This window comes from Clarias gariepinus, chromosome 22, assembly GCF_024256425.1.
Source record: "Clarias gariepinus isolate MV-2021 ecotype Netherlands chromosome 22, CGAR_prim_01v2, whole genome shotgun sequence".
NCBI classification, from domain to species: domain Eukaryota; kingdom Metazoa; phylum Chordata; class Actinopteri; order Siluriformes; family Clariidae; genus Clarias; species Clarias gariepinus.
Window position 1 is genome coordinate 27,466,724 of NC_071121.1, and position 21,224 is coordinate 27,487,947.

General features: G+C 38.7%; 1 protein-coding gene across 1 annotated transcript; it reads left to right on the forward strand.

The window, feature by feature from the left end:
- The first annotated feature begins 6,223 nt into the window (after nt 1–6,223).
- On the forward strand, nt 6,224–21,118 carry LOC128510220 (uncharacterized). Its single transcript, XM_053482338.1, has 9 exons — nt 6,224–6,387; nt 9,272–9,658; nt 14,983–15,012; nt 17,050–17,079; nt 17,211–17,290; nt 17,424–17,508; nt 18,503–18,607; nt 19,053–19,235; nt 20,274–21,118. Exons 1-9 carry the CDS (start codon nt 6,348–6,350, stop codon nt 20,324–20,326), a joined length of 993 nt encoding a protein of 330 aa, XP_053338313.1. The 5' UTR covers nt 6,224–6,347; the 3' UTR covers nt 20,327–21,118.
- The last annotated feature ends 106 nt before the right edge of the window (nt 21,119–21,224 follow it).

Consider the following 21,224-nt stretch of genomic DNA (forward strand, 5'->3'; position numbering starts at 1 on the left):
CCGAGGAGACCAGTTTCTCAAGTTTAGAAATAGGAATGCTCTTCCATTCTTGTCTAATACAGGCCTCTAACCGTTCAATCGTCTTGGGCCTTCTTTGTCGCACCTTCCTCTTTATGATGCGCCAAATGTTCTCTATAGGTGAAAGATCTGGACTGCAGACTGGCCATTTCAGTACCCGGATCCTTCTCCTATGCAGCCATGATGTTGTGATTGATGCAGAATGTGGTCTGGCATTATCTTGTTGAAAAATGCAGGGTCTTCCCTGAAAGAGATGACGTCTGGATGGGAGCATATGTTGTTCTAGAACCTGAATATATTTTTTTGCATTGATGGTGCCTTTCCAGGCATGCAAGCTGCCCATGCCACACGCACTCATGCAACCCCATACCATCAGAGATGCAGGCTTCTGAACTAAGCGTTGATAACAACTTGGGTTGTCCTTGTCCTCTTTGGTCTGGATGACATGACGTCCCAGATTTCCAAAAAGAACTTCGAATCGTGACTCGTCTGACCACAGAACAGTCTTCCATTTTGCCACACTCCATTTTAAATGATCCCAGGCCCAGTAAAAACGCCTGAGCTTGTGGATCTTGCTTAGAAATTGCTTCTTCTTTGCACTGTAGAGTTTCAGCGGGCAACGGCGGATGGCACGGTGGATTGTGTTCACTGACAATGGTTTCTGGAAGTATTCCTGAGCCCATTCTGTGATTTCCTTTACAGTAGCATTCCTGTTTATGGTGCAGTGTCGTTTAAGGGCCCGGAGATCACGGGCATCCAGTATGGTTTTACGCCCTTGACCCTTACGCACAGAGATTGTTCCAGATTCTCTGAATCTTCGGATGATGTTATGCACAGTTGATGATGATAACTGCAAAGTCTTTGCAATTTTTCGCTGGGTAACACCTTTCTGATATTGTTCCACTATCTTTCTGCGCAACATTGTGGGAATTGGTGATCCTCTACCCATCTTGGCTTCTGAGAGACACTGCCACTCTAAGAAGCTCTTTTTATACCCAATCATGTTGCCAATTGACCTAATTAGTGTTAGTTGGTCTTCCAGCTCCTCGTTATGCTCAAATTTACGTTTTCCAGCTTCTTATTGCTACTTGTCCCAACTTTTTTGGGATTTGTTGACACCATTGAATTTTGAATCAACATATTTTTCCCTTAAAATGATACATTTTCTCAGTTTAAACTTTTGTTCCCTGATTTATGTTCTATTCTGAATAAAATATTAGAAGTTGGCACCTCCACATCATTGCATTCAGTTTTTATTCAAGATTTGTATAGTGTCCCAACTTTTTTGGAATCCCGTTTGTATATAACATTTCAGAACTTACACAAAGGCTTGGAAAATAGCGCAATAAGATCCAACAGGATGTTTTTATTTAAAAATCCCACATTTTTTCCAAAGTTAAAAATGAAACTCAGTGAAAAGTTTTGTTTTTTTGACGAAGAACAGGTAGATTCATATTCATTTATATTATTTGCCTTGTCTACAAATGTATATACTTTGAATAAGTTTGTGTTTGTTTAATTTGCTGTATATAAATATATATATACTGTATACAGACAGACAGGATCATTAAAAGGATATACACAGTTACACAATTGCCTAGAGTTTCCCTGGGAAGCACGACCTACATTCTTGAAGTTTTGACCCCTGAGGTAGATATACAGAAACTTTGATACAGGACATGAAACAATATCAATAAATGCACTGTGCATACTGCTCATAACTGTCTCCTAAAAAAAAGCTTACATTCATAATTCTGCACAAGACAGAAGGATTTCACAGATTCCAGGCAGAAATGGCTTTACAATCAAACACTGTTATGGAGTAGAACATGTGTCCTGTTTCTTTTTTAAAGGGTAAAATGTTCAAACCCAAAATGGTTTTAATAGAAATTCATCACCAGAAATGTTGTCCTGTGTGATAATGGAGGCACACAACAACTTTACTCAGTACAGTATACATTTTGGACCAAGGCAAGAGGAGGAGGCCCACTGTTTAAAAACAAAAACAAAATTCTAGGCCCTGTCCCCAACTTCTTTTTAAATTCCTAGTGGTTGAAGTTAAATAATTTCACTGACATTCCAGAATGTATGTAAAAATTGTTAAGTAATTATTTATTTTCATGTGTTTGCATAAATTAATTAAGTGTCATTTATTTTTTATCATAGAAATGTAAATAGGGAACATTGTAGAGGTCTTATTAAAGGAAGTGATTGGTGTGATTATATATAGTGTTTCTTTTCACTTTATTTCTGTCACTTTAGGTTGCAGTTACTATATATTAAAAGCAATATAGTATTACAGTTTAGATTGAAACATATTGCTTAATTTAGCCTTGACAGTAGTCTTAATATTAATGACAAATTTAATTTTCTTGATCTCCTTTGGTTGTTTAATAGTAATTTGACAGAATGCTGTGACAGGTGCATACAGAGAATACCAGATCAAGTGACTAGTGTACAAATGAACGGTGTAGGAAATGGGGTCGCTATAGGCCTCTGAATTTGTAAAATTTGATCAATCACGAGTGCTTAAGGTATGAACAGAAAAATCGGTGAGGGATAATTAAAAATAAAGGGGTATTCAGAAACAATTTAAACGTTATGCAGATTTGCAAATAGTTGGTGTAACTACATAAAACTATGTATTGAAATGTGACCAAAAACAAACAATCCTCAAGGACATAAACAAATGTCAAAGATAACATGCGTGTGAATTCCCATCTCGACAAAAATACATAGAAAAACGGATGTTTTTATATAATTACAAGTGCTCTGAACGCGCATCCCTGCTAATTCTCTGCTAACCTCTAAAGTTACAAAAGATACCGTGCCCACCACCACGCAAACTGACCCACCACGCAGTCATTTTCGCCGCGCGCACCTCTGCGACTATAAACCAAGCTTTAAGTAGTGACAGTCGCACGTAGCGGTGACAGGTCGAATGACAGCCAATATGTGAAGACACCATGTCGAGTGACAGGTTCCTATTGCCGTGTCGGGTCGCGTGAAATGCGCGCATGGCCGTGCCGGGTTGGTTGCCATGCGCATATAACAGTGAAAGATCGAGTGCCATGCGCACGTAGCGGTAACATGTGGAGTGTCAGCTGCCAGTGCCATGCGCACGTAGCGGTGACATGTGAAGTGGCATGCGCAAGTAGCGGTGACATGTGGAGTGCCATGCGCACGTAGCGGTAACATGTGGAGTGGCAGCTGCCAGTGCCATGCTCACGTAGCGGTAACATGTGGAGTGCCATGCGCACGTAGCGGTAACATGTGGAGTGCCATGCGCACGTAGCGGTGACATGTGCAGTGGCATGCGCAAGTAGCGGTGACATGTGGAGTGGCATGCGCACGTAGCGGTGACATGTGGAGTGGCATGCGCAAGTAGCGGTGACATGTGGAGTGGCAGCTGCCCGTGGCACGGAAAGATTTTACTCTTACTGCCATTTTCATTAGTTTAATATTTAATACCCTAAAAATTTAGACAATAACAGAGATAGGGGGTGGGGTATGATCATCCAGTCTCTGCTTAAACTGGTCCCAAACGTGCTCTATGGGGTTCAGGTCATGGGACATTGATGGCCATACCATATGAGGCACTCCAAAACGAGGTGTGTCTAATTACCTAATTAAGTATGACATACACTAAGTCTCTTACAATATCCCTAACTTATTGTGCGAAGTAATATATATATATATATATATATATATATATATATACAGTATATACCGTGGATTACGAGCATAATTTTATTCTGTGGGTTCGTATTCCAAAACACTCATAAACCAAATCAAAGTTCCCCATAAGATATAATGGAAACTCAAATTATTCGTTCCACAGCCCAAAAAAATAAATACATAAAAATAATTAACACAAAATATAAAGTAAAAATAAAACAAATTAACCTGCACTTTAATTTTTTAAAAAAAGTAAAAATAATAAATCTCAACATATAAGTGTTTCCTTTTGTGCGTGCAGTCGCTGTGTGTGTGTGTGTGTGTAAAGATAAAGTAAGGAGCCCCTCCGCCCCTCCCCCTTGTCGTCTTACAGTCAGTTACCCTTCCTCCACTCTTTTCACACACACATGTGCACACAACGGAAACACTTTTATCATCGCAAATGATTCTTGCGTGAGCGACACACTTACAGAATCAGTGCTGTAAAGTTAAAATAAAACTAATTAACCCGCACTTTACCTTTGAAAAGAATCGCGTCAGATCAGTGTTTTTGTTAGAAAGAGAAAGAGTGTGTGTGTGTGTGCATGTGTGTGTGTAAAGGCGAGAGAAGGAGAGGTGTGTGTGGGGCATGGTGTCCAAATCACATAACGACAGTCTGATACAGAGAGAGAAAATGGATCTTTAACCTCTCTAATGAGACTTGCTTTTGCGTTACACGTGCGCTGAACACACACACATACAGACACAAAATAAAATATGTTTTACACACACACATGTAATCACAGTGTTATAGTAAACAGGACACGCACGCTCGGATGTCGATTATACCAATGAGAGCACATGGATCCATCCTGCCTTGTATCAACAGTTCAGGTTGCTGCTGCTGGTGGTGTAATGGTGTAGAAGATACCTTCTTGGCCTCTTATTACCAATTGAGCCTGCTTTAAATGCCACAGCCTGAGTGTTGCTTCTGATCGTGTCCATCCCTTTATGAGCACAGGATAACACACCATGTCACAAAAATAATCCCAAACTGGTATTTGGAACATGTCAGGACAGTCACCAGATCTCAGTCCGATAGAGGACCTTTGGGATGTGATGGCGGTTCGGGTGATTTTCATCATGAATATTTGCAGCTGACAAATCTGCAGTGAGATTCAGTCATGTCAGTAGGACAAAGAAAAAAAATCTCTAAGGAATGTTTTCAGCACCTTGTTGAAATTATTGTATGAAGAATGAAAACAGTTCTGAAGGTAAAAAGGGTTCAGTACTATCCAGGTGTACCCAATGAAGTTTACGCATTAGGTGAAAGGTGAGAATATACAATCACAACTAGGGCTGATTTATTTTACACATCCAACCTCCTCGGAGGAAACCAAAGAACCTTCTGCACCCCAGGTCAGGATCAAACCCTGGAGCTCTACGGAGACAACGGTGCATCATACAAGACGCAACAGATCATTTCTCTCTTCAGACCTGGTGTAGATGCACCAACTTCATGAGCGAAGTAAAGAAAATATCTGTAGATTTAAAGCAAAAAAAGAAATTGTATAAATGCTGGTTTATATTGTTTTACTCTACATTTAAGGAAGTTTCAGACCATCCAGTGAGAGGCAGAAGAGACCCTGAGGTGCAGAGTGCATCATCATGATGACCTTAAATATACATTATGTGACAGTGAACATACCTAACTGTTATCTCTTCTCTTCTGTTCTCTCTCCTCCCTCTCTCTCTTTCTCTCTCTCTGTCTCACTACACATGTCGTTCCTGAGCTGCCAGTGATCCAGACTCCCTCTGCCCTCCGGACCTGACTGACCCATCCTGGTGCCCCGCTTCTGCTTGGAGATCTCATCACATGGTGTGTCTCTTTGGGATGCGTCTGGCGTCTGGGGACGGTTTCGCCCCACCATAAAGACGGTTCTGGTCTCGACTGGTGTTGACAGCTGTTTCTCTGAGGACTTGACTTGGCTGCAGGTGCTCGATAGTTCAGGACTGGAATTTCTACAAAAAGTCTATGCGAGTCTCCAATAACTACCTGGACTTTATATTACCATCAATTAACATCAATTGTTATACTGAACTGGCTGCCAACTAACACACAGTATGAATGCAGATCAATTGCTGCTTTCTGTTTCACCCAGATGAGGATGTGTTCCCTGTTGAGTCTGGTTCCTCTCAAGGTTTCTTCCTATTACCATCTCAGGGAGTTTTTCCCTCAGCACTGTCCTCCTCGGCTCGTTCATCAGGGACAATCTGACCATTTTAATTCATACACATTCACATTCCGTACAAACTTACATAATTCTTTTGATTGTGTAAAGCTGCTTTGCGACAATGACAATTGTTAAAAGCGCTATACAAATTAAATTGACTTGAGTTGAATTAAACTATCCAAACACCTTGTTCTTTTCTGAGTTCCACTTCCTGTGAGCGGTTTTTTCTGTGTGTGTGTGTGTATGAGAGAAAGAGGGAGTGTGTGTGTGTGTGTGAGTTTGTGAGTGCATGCAGGCATCCTGTTCACGCATGCAGTGATGACACTCGCCCTGACAAAACGCAAAGTGGAAACCAGAAGCCATTTCGTGTGCATGAGGTGCGGCTCGAGCTCCATCTAACAAGTGTGGGAGAGAATCTGATTAAAAAGGAAAGAAAAGATGTTTGGAAGTGCCGTCCATTCGATTGCTTTTGCTCAAGGTAAGATTTGTTTTATTATAATTTGGATGATTTTTTTAAATTAAGAGCATCAGTTATTTAAGAGCTTTATCCAGCCATGTGGCTCTGACCTGACCTTAAAAATATTATCACTTTTTTTTTCTTCTTCTGTTATGTCTTTTGTATCTCAGTGTAGACTGTAATGGTTACATCATTATATATAATCTGAATTATATTTATCATTTACAGTGAATTCATTTCACTCATCATCACAGAGCTTTCTCCGCTTATCTGATCAGTAACCGTTTTTTTTTTTATTATTATCAAAAAATCTATAAATCTGTTGATTAGGTTGGTTTCTACAGAACGTTTCCACTATTTGCGACATATTAAGACACAACTAATAATTTTTCCTTTATAAATTGTGACTATTTATATAAAAAGGTTATTTGTTTTTTTGGGAAAAAAAAGCAGCATTTTTGCATTAAATACGAAAGACGCAGTAAAACAACTGCTTAAACGGAAATGTAACTGGTGATAAACTGGCAACGTTGGTCAGCTTTAGAGCAGAATATTGTTTCTTATTTGTCTTAGAATAAATTAAATCTATTGCACTGCAGGAAACGAGAGGAAATCTGCATGAACGTCTTAACATCATATTATTATTATTATTATTATTATTATCATTATCCAATGCATGCTAAGAAAACTCTTGTACTGGTTTATATATACTGTCCATATACATATGAGGGGCGTTCTTGTCAAACCAGGACTTGTTATGACATTTCTGGTGAATGAAGGCGTAAAAGTGATTGACATTTATAGACATCAAACACAATACGGTGATGAGACATTTAGTCGCAGTAAAACATTTGGACAGTGAAAACGTATTAAAGAAGGCCGTACGTCTGCGAAAGACGATCCAGGAACCCACTGCGGTCGTCTGCATGAACATTTAGAGAGTGGAACGCCTGATCTTTTTATAAAAAATTGATGGATAACTTGTCACCAACTTGAGGATGAATAAGAGACGCATCTGTCTGTGTGAACCGTACACGCAATCGTTCACTAACACCACTCGCACATTACAGAAACTCCGTACATCTCCGTGTTATTATTACATCCCCTGACCTCGCTACGAGCTATTTCCACATGTTTTGGACCATTTAAGAAAATCCTGGGAGGCCATCGTTTCAGACATGAAGCAGGCAGTCTGATTAAGAAAACATTTTACCTTGATTGTGTCCAAGCACTAGTGAAACACTGGGATTAGTGCATTAGTGTATTAGGGGATTATATAGAGAAATAAAAGAAATGTACTGTTATTCTGTGCAATCAAAAGTCCTGAACACCACTCATCTTTTTTTTTATGTTTTTATTAGGGATGTCAATATTAACCCATTAACACACGTGATTAATCTAGAAATTTTAAAGCATTACTATTTTTAAAGCAAATTAATCATATGTCCAAGTTTGACGCCAATGGTTTCCCATAATCGCGGCGAGGTTACCTGGCTGTGTGTGATAATGGCGTTTATCGCGGATAATAGGATGAAACGTCATCAGGTGTGCTGGACGGCGAGTTTCATTATAAAAATCTTCTAGATGGAAGTTTGGATGAAAACAAAGTTGTGTGCTCGAGCTGTTTTTATAGGAAAACATTAAGTGTAAGATGTGGAAGTGGTGGCTCAGGTGGATAAGGCTTTACGTTAGTGATTTTCGGGTCTGAGGATCCGGGTTCGAGTCCCATCGTCGGTGGGTTACCCCCCCTACCCCCCCATATAGTACCCAGCCTCTGCATGCCGTGCCGATCTCATTCGAGAGAATTTAATTTAACATTTATTAAATGTTAATGCTTGAGATATTATTACCCTTAAAACCCATATAAAAGGCTTTCTGGTCTGTGACACCTGAGAGGCTTCAGACTTCACTACACTGTGTATTTCTGTTTTCAGTTGTCAGGTCAAACTAAAGTCATCATTACTTTTATAGAAGGTACATTTTACTACTACAGTACCAGAATATGGGAATGAAGTTGCAAAAATGTAGAACTCTAGAAATAGCACATTATTATTATTATTATTATTATTTGGTTATAGAAACAACCGAAGACAACCATAGAAACTCGTGATTGTGTGTATTTGTGCTATTTCTTTGCCTTTGTGACCCAGTTTTAAATTTTTCACTCAGTCGTGTTCGGGGAAGTCGGTGAGAATGGATTAAAAATTAAGTTCATCATATCGCCTATTTTGTGCTGAGAAAAAAAAAGTGATGTCACTCTGGAATATGTACTGCACAATCCTGAGCCCTAAATATGTTAATAAAAAAACCACAGCAAACAAATAATAGCTGAAATGCTCTGAGGATTACTGCACTGCACAATCGGTTTCCTCTAAATTTGAGTATTTTAAAATTGTGATTAATCTTGAATAACCACAGACTATGACTGTAATTAAGTAGATTAAAATTGAATTCAAATTTTTAATCGATTCATAGCACCATAATTTAATTAGAATCTGAATAAATTTAATATATACTGTGTAAATAATATTTTTACTTATATTAATACAAAAATTGATTAACATTCTACTTTCTCTCTCTGTCTCTCCTGTCTGCACCATTCTCTCTCTCCTTGTATCACTCTGTCTTCTTCTGTCTCTACCTCTCTTTTTTTTTTAATCTTTTTTTATCTCTGGCTTGGTCTCGAATCCACTCTGTATCTGTCCTGATCTCTCTCTCTCTCTCTCTCTCTCTTTAATTCACTCTGTCTCTGTCCTGATCTACCTCTGTCCATGTTTTTATTTGTCTCACTCCCATAATTATATTCCCTATCTGTCTCTCTGTCCCTCATTGCCTTTCACATTCACTCTGTCTGTCTGTATGTCTGTCTGTGTCACCATCACTAACTTTTTCTCTTTCCCTCTAGTGGCTGTGTTGTGCGTCTGCATGGTCACCAGCGCTACAGACTCCTCCACAGTTCAAACAAAATCTTTTACCAATGGTCCTGGACTAAACGTTACCGTGCCAGGAGACACAGACACATTAGAACAGAACATGATTACTCCAGATGCCGTTACTAGTACAGACAATCAACCTCCTCAAGGTACCTTCAAAACATCTGATCAGCAAAATGTCACACACCATGAGCACTCAAGCCAAGTGTCATTCCATCCCGTCACCACACACAACCTGGGAAATGCCGCCGAGGAATCTCCTGAAAATAAATCTACCACCACTGAATCTACCACCGCTAAAGCTACCACCACTAAAGCTACCACCACTAAAACTGCCACCACTGAAGCCACCTCTGGAGGTATGAAACAACACACTTTACCCTTTATACACATTCTCTCTCTCTTACACACACACACACACACAAGCCTTTTACATAATAATCAACCAAGATCTGATTTTGTTCCTGTGTGTGTGTGTGTGTGTTGATCAGGTCTGAGTTTCTATGTGGACTTATTTAGGTCAGCGCAGTGCGTGAGTGTGTGCGTGATGTTGGCATGTGCGTGCATGCATGCATGCATGCGTGTGTGTGGTTTTGTGTGTTGTGCATTATAAGATTTATGAGAGATGCATAAGGAGTGTGTTGAGAGGATTAGATTCACAGTCAGACACAGCTGGAGGAGTCCACTCTCTCTCTCTCTCTCTCTCTCTCTGTGCTTTATAACAACCTGAGTGTGTGGACAGCACGTTTATACAGATCAATACACCATATTTATGAATTATACCGAAGTCTGAGTCGACAGAATAAAGCACAGACGCGTCTACAGTAACGACCTCATTAAAGAATTCACAGGTTGTGAACATGAACAGATGAAGGACGCCGCCGACTTCCCTGGTGACATCATGTTTCCTGGCCTGCATGTGCACCCTGGAACGTGATCAGTTCTTAAAATGTATAAGCAATATGTTACAGTTATTAACCATACAACTTACGAAATAAATATTAAGAGAAGAGAAACCAAGACAACTATACAGTGAGAGAGACAGAGAGAGATAAAGACAGAGAGATCGTGACAGAGAGACATACTGAAAGATTCAGAGATAGAAACAGAGAGCAAGAAAGAAAGAGAGAGAGATAGATAGAGAGAAGGAGCAGTAGAAAGAGTGTAGGAAAGCGAAATGGAGAGAGAGAGAGAGTGAGAGATGGGCAGAGTGACAGACGGATAGAAGACACATCACAGGAATGGAAAGGTGCAGCAGTGAGTGTGGTCGTTAGAGTGCCGTTAAAGCCGAGGTGCGAGCAGCTGGAGCTCAGAGTCAGTTACTGATAACAGGCCAGAGACACGCCCCCAACTACGCAACAGATACACAACTACACAGCTATACAATACATACACAACACATACGCAGCTACACACGTACACACCTACACAGCACTTACACAACCACGCATACACAATTACACAACATGCACAAAACAACACAACTACACAACAGATACACAGCCACACAACAGATACACACTTACACAGCGCACACACACAAGTACACAACATGTACAAAACAACACAACTACACAACAGATACACAGCCACACAACAGATACACACTTACACAGCACACACACAAGTACACAACATGTACAAAACAACACAACTACACAAAAGATTACTCAGCACTTACACAACTACACAGCTACACAATACATACACAACACATACGCAAGCTACACACGTACACACTAACACAGCACTTACACAACCACACGACCCATGCACAGCTACACTACATATACAAAACAACACAACTACACAACAGGTAAACGCTTACACAATAGATACAGTACTTACTTACACAGCACTTACACAACCACACATACACAATTACACAACATTTTTATGTACATGTTGTGACAACACATGCACAGCTACACTACGTGTACAAAACAACACAACTACACAACAGGTACACGCTTAAACAATAGATACAGTACTTACATACACAGCACTTACACAACCACACAACATATACACAATTACACAACATGCACAAAACAACACAACTGCACAACAGATACACACTTACACAGCACACACACAATTACACAACATGTACAAAACAACACAACTCCATAATAGATACACAATTACACAGCACTTACACAATTACACAACACACTTACTCAGCACTTACACAACTACACAGCTACACAATACATACACAACACATACGCAGCTACACACGTAAACACTTACACAACCACACGACCCATGCACAGCTACACAACATATACAAAACAACACAACTGCACAACAGGTAACGCTTACACAATAGATACAGTAATTACGTATACAGCACTTACACAACCACACAACACATACACAATTACACAACATGCACAAAACAACACAACAGATACACACTTACACAGCACACACACAATTACACAACATGTACAAAACAACACAACTCCACAACAGATACACAATTACACAACACACTTACTCAGCACTTACACAACTACACAGCTACACAATACATACACAACACATACGCAGCTACACACGTAAACACTAACACAACCACACGAGCCATGCACAACTACACTACATATACAAAACAACACAACTACACAACAGGTAACGCTTACACAATAGATACAGCAGTAGTACTTACGTATACAGCACTTACACAACCACACATACACAATTACACAACATGCACAAAACAACACAACTACACAACAGATACACAGCAGATTCACAACTACACAGCACTTACACAACCACACGACACATACATAGCTAACCTAAATGTACATAACAACACCACTACACTACAGGTACACAGACACACAACAGATACACAATTACACAACACACTTACTCAGCACTTACAGAACTACACAGTGACTCAATACTGTACATACACAGCTACACAACAGGTACACATTTATATAGTCATATAGTTATCTACACAACCACACAACACATACACAACTACACAACATACACAGCTTAATAACTACACAACAGGGACAAAATAACAGTACCACACAACAGCTACAGAACTAACTACACAATGGATACACACTTAGACAAATCCAGGATCCAGGATCTCATACAACAGGTCCCCCCCTGGACAACAGGAACACAATTACACAACAGGTGCACTACAGCACGGGTATGAGTTTGTAAGTTGTGTGGAGCAGGAGCACAGTGTCTGCAGTTGTCTTCCTCCAGAGTGTGTCGTTCTAAAAAAAAAAAAACGTGGAGTGATTCAAATCAAAACTAGATCAACCCGCTGTTTCTAATTATACACATAATTGTGTGGAAACATCAGGGCTTCACCCGTGGTAGGTTTCACACACTCATTCGTACGCAGTAGAAGAAAGTTAGAGCGATTGTTTCGGACTTAGGAGCGTCTGATCCGAAGTGTCGCACATTTAAGTTGTAGTTTGTTGAAAGCTGCAGCTGCAGTGTTTGCTCGTTTGCGTGCGTTTGTGTGTGTCTGTGGGACGCAGACACACACATCTAAGACAGATATGCAGTCAGTTTCAAATTGTTTTTCTCTTTTACTGCACTAACCACAAGAATCTCGCGCTCTTTCTTTCTCTCTTCTTCAGTCTCTCGCTTTCAGCTAGACTTCCTTTGACTTTAGCACACAGCTACACCATTACAGCATTTAAACACACACACACACACACACACTTTAGCTACGATCCTGTTGGTTTACTGTAGTAAAGAATTTATATGAATTATTGGAAAATATGTTTTTGTGTGTAAAAGATTACACATTAAACTACCTGAGCTAACACAAGTTGATTTGTGAAAGACTTTCAAGATTATATCCACAAGTGGTCAGAATATTCACCAGCTGGTTAGCTGAAATGCGCTAGCTAACACAACTTGATTTCACAAAGTTTCATAATATTTACTGATATTGATTCTGACGCGAACTAATACTGGCTAAAACTGGCTATCGCGTTAGTAAGCGCTAACCAGACATGACGTCTGACAAGGTTCACCATATATATACTGCTAATGCTAACTCCTGATCTAATATGAACTAACTTGAAAAGATTTTTTCCAAAATTATTTTTATTCTATAATCTTAAATTTGCCTGTGAATAGGCTACTAGCTAGCTAGCTGATAAAGGGCTAATCCTTCTCGGTTGTAGTCTTACTGAGCAGATATAAACTAAACTGACAGGATTTCTGACAGGTCCTTTTGACTGACTAGTATGAGCCATCCTGGTATGATTACTGAAAGCATATTTCTGTCATATTTTGTAAGTATTCCTAATTTTAATTGTCAGCGTTATGCAGTTTGCTAATATGAGCTAATCTGAGAGGATTTCTGTGAGGATTTTAAAGTCAAATCCGTAAATATTTAGAATTTCATTGCATTTATGGTTTATTAAGCTAATATGAGATAATCTGACAGGATTTCTGAGACAACTTTTATGCTACGGTATTAAATTGCATATGAATACTGGCTAGCTAGCTGATATGAGCTAAACTAACAAGATTTCTGACAATTCTTTCAGTTTACATTCATACATTTTGTAGTCCTCATATTTAAGATAGATTGATATTCAATAGTATGAGTTCATGTGACTTGTTTTTTGCTAGCATATCTATCTCAAATTTTGTAAATATTTATAATCTTAACTATTGTCATTATGCAGCTTGCTAATATAAACTAATCTGACAGGATTTCTGAGAGAATTTAATGTCAAATTTATAAATATTTGAACTTTCATTGCATGTATTGATTATTGAGCTAATGTGAGCTAATCTGACAGAATATCTGAGAACTTATGTTATTATATTTTTTTTAATACTGGCTAGCTAGCCAATTTGAGCTAAACTTGCAAGATTTCTGGGAGGATTTTAAAATCTTGTTCACAAAGGCTCACAATATTTACTGCTAATGCTAGCTAGCTGATATAAGCTTAGCTATCAGGATTTCTGAGAGGATTTTAAGGTTACAGTCATTTGTTCTATAGGCCTCACATTTAAGTTTTCATTTCCAGTAGTATGACTTGACATGAGTTGTTTTTTGCTAGCATATTTAGGTCATTTTTTTTTTAAACATTCATAATCTTAACTATTGTTTTCATGCATCTTACTAATATAAGATAAACTGACAGGATTTCTGAGTGGATTTTAAACACATTTAAAATTGCTTACAATGTTATCTAATGTTTGTATTCATCAATGCCTTTAATGTTAAAGCTAATGCTACATCACTGATATAAGCTAAGCTGATTTGCGGGAGGTCTTTTACATTTTATACGCTTCAGGGTTACATTTTCATAATAGATAGTACGGTCAAATATGACATGATTATTGGAGAAGATTTAGTAAATCTTTTGTAAATTTTCATACTCTTAAAAGCTGCTGTTGAGCAACTTGCTAATATAAGCTATTTGAGTGGATGTGGTCATAGTCACAGTGCTAACTAACTTTTATAAGCTAGCTTGGCAAGATTTTAAAGAGAAGTTTTAAGTAATGTTCAAAAATGTTAACAATGTTTATTGCTAAATGTTAACAATATTTACTTCTTCTGAGAAGATATTTCTTACTCATCATTCTTTACATAACCGAAATGATCACAGTTCACATACTTTACTGTTGACACACTTCACACTCTAACCTAACCATGCATTTGTGTCTGCAGGCAAACTATTCGTTGACGGAAATGTTGCAGGTAAAAGTTGACATTTTTGTGCTTCTTTCCACAAGTAGCAGATGCGATGCTTTCAATAAAGTATTTATTCTGTTTTAGTAAGACTGCTGTTCTCTGTAGGGGCATGGCTCAGCAGTAGATTACTTAAATAGACACGGAAATGGCTCGTTCAGAGAAGGAGTGAAACAGTGTGGCAAACTTGGCAACTTTCTTGCTAAATCTGCCGACTTTCCAAACCCTATTCAGTGACTAAAGACTAATCTAGTGACTTTTTCTGGTGTTTTTGGAGACTTTTTAGAACATTTGGATACTCAGACATGAAAGCACGTATCGTTCTGCAAATACCCAGATAAAGGAGGAGGGTTGGCAAATAGCTAGAAATTTAGACCCACATAGCAGTCATTTAACTACAGTACAGGCCAAAAGTTTGGACACACCTTCACTCATTTAATGTGTTTTCTTTATTTTCATGACCATTTACATTGGTAGATTCTCTCTGAAGGCATCAAAACTGTGAATGAACACATGGGGAGTTATAAAGCTTTATGGATGATGTGACATGATTATCAGCGGATCTTTTGTAAATGTTTATACTTACTACTATAAGGCAATTTGCTAATATGAGCTAAATTAAAAGGATTTAGTCATAGGCCCTTTGACACTGCAGGTCTTGATGCCCAATTCTGATTTGTTGCCAATATCCGATTTTTTTGACAGACTACATGTTTTTTTAACTGTAAATAATATCCAATTAATTTGTTTATACTTGCCACACCATCTGAAACATTGCGCATAAAAGTGACAACTTCAGAGGACTGTGCTATTTAATAGGCCAGTTTTGGACATATAAATAAAGCAAATACAATTTTGGATGTATAATATTCGTAAAGCCTTTTCGACTGACATACATTATTTTAGTCTAACCTATAGGTACAAGATGGTTCACAAATCAGAAATGTTATCTCTTTAACGTTTGGTATAACAATTCATATATATAACAGTAACAACAACCCCAAAACAAGGTTATATAACGGTAATATAAAGTTGTTTCGGGGGTCGAATGGCAAACATTAATGTGACCATGTATTTGGGAATACCATGGGCCTCCCCATCCACAGACTCAGGAGCAGTGGTGGCTCAGTCGGTTAAGGCTGTGGGTTACTGGGTTGCTAATCGGAAGGTCAGGGGTTCGAGCCCCAGCATCGTCAAGTTGCCACTGTTGAGCAAGGCCCTTAACCCCTTTATGCTCCGGGGCGCTGTAAGCTGGCTGACCCTGCGCTCTGACCTCAATTTCCTAATTGGGATATGCGAAAAAGACATTTCACTGTGCTGTAAAGTACATGTAACAAATAATTAAATTTTTTTTTTTTTCTCTCACAAGAACTGTTCAGAACATTTCTTGGTGTGACGCTGGGCTTATCCCCTAAAATGCTATCCATTTGCTGATAGAACGGAAATGTAATATGTCCATTAGGGCTTTTATTATTGTGGTCCTTCACCTCCTTGTACTTAGACTTAAGAGACTTATATAATTTTTCGCTGACACTGAAGCCAGGAACGTTTGTAGCCCTGCTCAGTGATATCATCAAAAACAAATTCGTTTCTGTACGCGCCTTTCATTTTATCTTGAACTGACTCTTCTTACCACAGCGCGAGAAGGCAGGTAACTTTAGACTTTTAAAATATCCAAATGCATGTGTTTCCTGTTTACATGGTCATAGAACATACTGTACCTGATCTGTGTTACATATGACAAAAAATTGGAATTGGGTCACATTTAACTGACAGTGTAAACGAGGCCATAGTCACGGTGCTAGCTAGCTGATGTGGGCCAACTTTCTGATTTCTGAGAGGATTTTTAAGTAATATTCACAAATGCTAACAATACTTACTGCTAATGCTAGCTAGTTCATATAAGCTATGCTGACAGTACTTCTGAGAAGATGTTTTTTACTCATCATTCTCTACATAACCGAAATGATCACAGTTCACGCACACTTCACTGTTGACACACTTCACACTTCATTCTCTTCCGTAACCATGTATTTGTGTCTGCAGACAACCAACATAATTCCAGTAGAGCTGGAGGTAAGAGCTGATATTTTTGTGCTTCTTTCCATAAGTAGCCGACACAAAGCTTTTAATGAAGTATTTATTCTGTTTTATTAAATATTTATTATTCATATATTAACATATGTGTGTTTTCTGTTTATTTTTAGGAATCTTCTTTCTTTTCTTGATCATAGTTATCATCTTCATCCTTGCTGTTGTTTTGTATGTTCTTTGGAAGAAAGGAAAGGCAAGATGAAGAACATTTCAAATATGTTTTTTTTATATAGGTTAAATGTCAAAGTCCTGAAATGACTGACTTGTGTGTGTGTGTGTGTGTGTGTGTGTGTTTACTTGTTTGTGTACCCCCCCCCTCCCCCTAGAGATATTCATTTGACCTGACCAATGGCGAACATGATACTCCACTCCGGAGCATGGAGCACACAGGAATCTTCGAGCCAAGCAAAGGCAAGTAAGCTTAATATACCCTCCATGTAGGAATGATAAAGGAAAGGAAGAGAGCGAGAGAGAGAGGGAGAGAGAGGAGTAAAAGTTGAAAGAGAGAGCTTGATGCTCAGCTCTCCTGTTCTCTGGAGAGGCGTGGCTCAGCAGTAGCTCATTCACATAGACCCCGAAAGGGCTCGTTCAGAGAAGGAGTGAAATAAAGCTTGAGGTTTGGAAAAAAAGGCTTTATCTGAGTGGCATTTCAGCTGAAGCATTTACACACAAACACACACTTTGGTTGAGCTCTGAGATCTGTGTTAACTTAATAGTAAAAGAAAAAAAAATGGGATCTTTGAACTTCCAGTCAAATGAAGAATCTGTTTTTAATTCTAACCACTGATACTGAATAAGAATGCGCTGTGAATGGATGTTGTCATTTCCTTTGTAGAGAGTTGTGTTTGTGTCCCAGACTTCAAAGACTGCTGACATTGTCAGATATGACATCACTGATTTCTCTAGTTGTAGTATTTACATCTGATTAAAGTAACATCCTGTGTTAGTCAAGCCATATCGATGATTAAAGGTTCTTGCTAAGTCACCTAAAACTTCAAACGTCACCTTTTCTACATTCTCCACCATCGCTGTATGTGCAGCACATGATTGTGTGATGAAGGCCGTACTTACAGTAGGGATTATTAAGTGTAAAAACTGGTGGAAAATAAAAAATCCACCAGCTGTTAAATCCACTAAGGGTGAAACATAAGTGTTAAAAAAAAACTACCACAATGAACATGCATGGATAGTTGGTTTGGGATTTTAAAGGTTGCTTACTGATTGGAACTTACTTCAGCTTTGAGAAATGTTTTGAGGTAATAAAAACCGACATGGCCATGATGACGGATGTGGGTTCAGCACTGAATGATGTCATGGAAACGCTCTTGGGTGAGAACATGACTCACTGCCTAGCTGGCCTTGCTGGTTTCACTAACTTGCTCCTTAACTTGCATCTTTTGCACAGGATCTACTATGAACCTGGATTACGTTCAAGAGGAAAAAACGAACAAAACCAGTCCTGTAGCCAACGGATGTCCTGGAGAGACACCTGATCAGTCACCCTGCTCTGGTAAAGCTTCACTTTGCTTATGATCATGTGATCCAGCGCTGGCCTGACAGTGGTGCTGCTACTGATCATGCGTTCATATTATTGCTCTGGGTTTAAACCTTACAGTTACTGAAATAACAGCTTGTTCACAGGAACTTGAACGGTAGACTGTTTTGACCTTTTTTGTAAGGAGAAACATGAATGTATGGAGAAATCATAATTATTAAACATGAAGGTAAGGAGTCTCCAGTGTAAGAGCTGTCAGACGTAAACCTGTAACTTTATGTTTCTTGGTAACATGACATGCCCCAGGTTTGTTATTGTTTTTGTGTGTTTGTGATTGGTCGTTCTGTAAAAGTGGGCGGTTCTTGCCAACAGATTTAGCATCAGCTGCAAGGCCAGCTAGTGAGACTAGTGTGATTTGGGTAAATGACACTTCTTTTCCTTTCTCTCGTCTGCCCTTCAGAGCACCAGAACGATCCAGAAGAGGACAGCTTTTCTTGTGATTTGAGTCTGGATTTGCCGGTGAAGAAGGTGGAGTTTAATCTGGATCTGGAGCTGATAGGTGGAGACCCTGAACCTGCGAAAGAGCCCACACTCGAAACGACGGACAACGACAACGAAAACAACAACAACGACACGAACACGGGTGTGTGCAAACAGGAAGTTTAATTTCTAATCTCTGCGGTGTAATCAGACTTCATCAGTGGTATAAATTTGCTGAAGACACACAGTTTACTAATACGCATGTCCATCTAATATATGTTGAATAGGGCTTTATTATCTTTATAGTAGATTTGATTAGAGTGTAGTTTTGGCGTTTGAAAATACGAGGGGCGTTCAAGTCAAACTGGGATTGATGATGAAATTTCTTATGAATGAAAGGGTAAAAGCAAAAGATTGACATTTACAGCACAAGACTTCAAGCACAGTACGGTGATGAGACTCTTAGCCACAATATAACATTTAAACAGTACAAACGTTTAGAAGGAGGCTGTTTGTCTGTGAATGCCGAGTGGGTCGGAGCCCACTGCAGTCGTTTCTGTAAACACTTAGAGAGTGGAACGCCTGATCCTTCAAAATCTCTGAATAACTTGTCACCGACTTGAGGACGAATAAGATACACATCTGTTTGTGTGAACTGTACACACACTCACCAACACCACTTGCACATTACAGGAACTCGGCTGTGAATTATTGCCACTCCAAGACATTTCTAGATGTTTGGTCTGTTAACGGAGTTCCTGGGAGGCAAGTGTTTCATACGTGAATCAGACAGGCTGTTCGATGATGAGAAAGTGCATTACTGGAGCAGGGGATTATATAGAGAAATAAAGGGAGTTTAGTCCTGGTTTCACTTGAACAATCCTTGTATATTAACAGTGGTGCAAAGAAACTTCATCTGACAAAAAAAAGAGGTGTGGTGTGAAAGAATACCCTTTATCTCTGGAAGCAGAAGCATCTGACTTGTGAGCCAATAAAACCCAAATATTTAATAACATTTTTTTCAATCAGTAAAAAAGTAGAGGATATGTTCATTTTAAAAAGTTTTCCAAAGGAGTTTTGGAAAACTCATGGAGACATGAGTGTGTAACTTGATGTAACTACTGTCACACACAGTTAGACAGCGTATATACGAGCGTATAGCATGTTGTTTAAAGTATTTATTTATGTTTATGTGTTTCAGGGATCGATTCTGCGGACTTCTTTACTGAAATCAACTTGGATGACGCGCAATAAAACCTGACACACTTTGCAGACCACAAGAGGGCGCACTGCCAAAGCTTGTCCATCATTTAAAAAAAAAGATAGTGTTTCAATGTTGTAAATTCTTATAAATAGCAAAGATAATAATAAAGAAATCGATTTTTTCATACCCCGTTACAGGAATGATAAATGTTTATCAATGGTGCCCCCTTGTGGACCCAGAGCCTAAGTGACTGCTCAAGCAGCGCTCACACTAGCAGGTGACAAGTCGCTCACGGCGCTTGTGGATGTGGCCAGAGCGATAGACCTGTGACTTGTAATGTTTATCATCAATGACCAAAACTGAGTAACCGACGGTGCACATTTTACTACGCTGGAATGCATTTTAGATCTATTTGTAATATTTCAAGAGTAATAGGCTTTCAAGATTCAAGATTTAAAGAACTTTATTAATCCCAGAGGAAAACTGTTTGTAGTAGCTCTTAGCTAATGAACAGTGCCAAGACAATCCCCTTTTAAAATACAATTCAACGTGAAACAAACATACAAAAGGCACCTGTTGGTTATTTCACATCTGCTGTCCGACTATGCAAACTCACTTTTGTGTTTTTTTATGAACTTGATAGTTATAGTGTATGTGTTAAAAAACTAAAAATCCTAAAAAAAATAAAAAAAACCTAAAAAAATTAAAAAGATCTTTGTAATTAATGACTCTGTACATGTAAAGGGTTAACTACATATGGATGAATATTTCTTTGGGAGTGACAAACTTTACCTAAAACGAATAAAGCCTTATTTTTATATCAGAATGCTTGATTCTTTTAATTGTGTAAAGCTGCTTTTCGACAATGTCAATTAAAGTTAAAATAAATGTAAAAAAATAAAATGAAAACCATTGGGTGTGTGTTTGGGGAGGGTAATGTTTTAATTA

Coding starts and splice junctions, on each gene's coding strand:
- LOC128510220 (XM_053482338.1), top strand. CDS start 6,348: ATGTTTGGAAGTGCCGTCCATTCGATTGCTTTTGCTCAAG. Junction 6,388..9,271: donor TTCGATTGCTTTTGCTCAAG/GTAAGATTTGTT, acceptor CTTTCCCTCTAG/TGGCTGTGTTGTGCGTCTGC. Junction 15,013..17,049: donor CGTTGACGGAAATGTTGCAG/GTAAAAGTTGAC, acceptor TTGTGTCTGCAG/ACAACCAACATAATTCCAGT.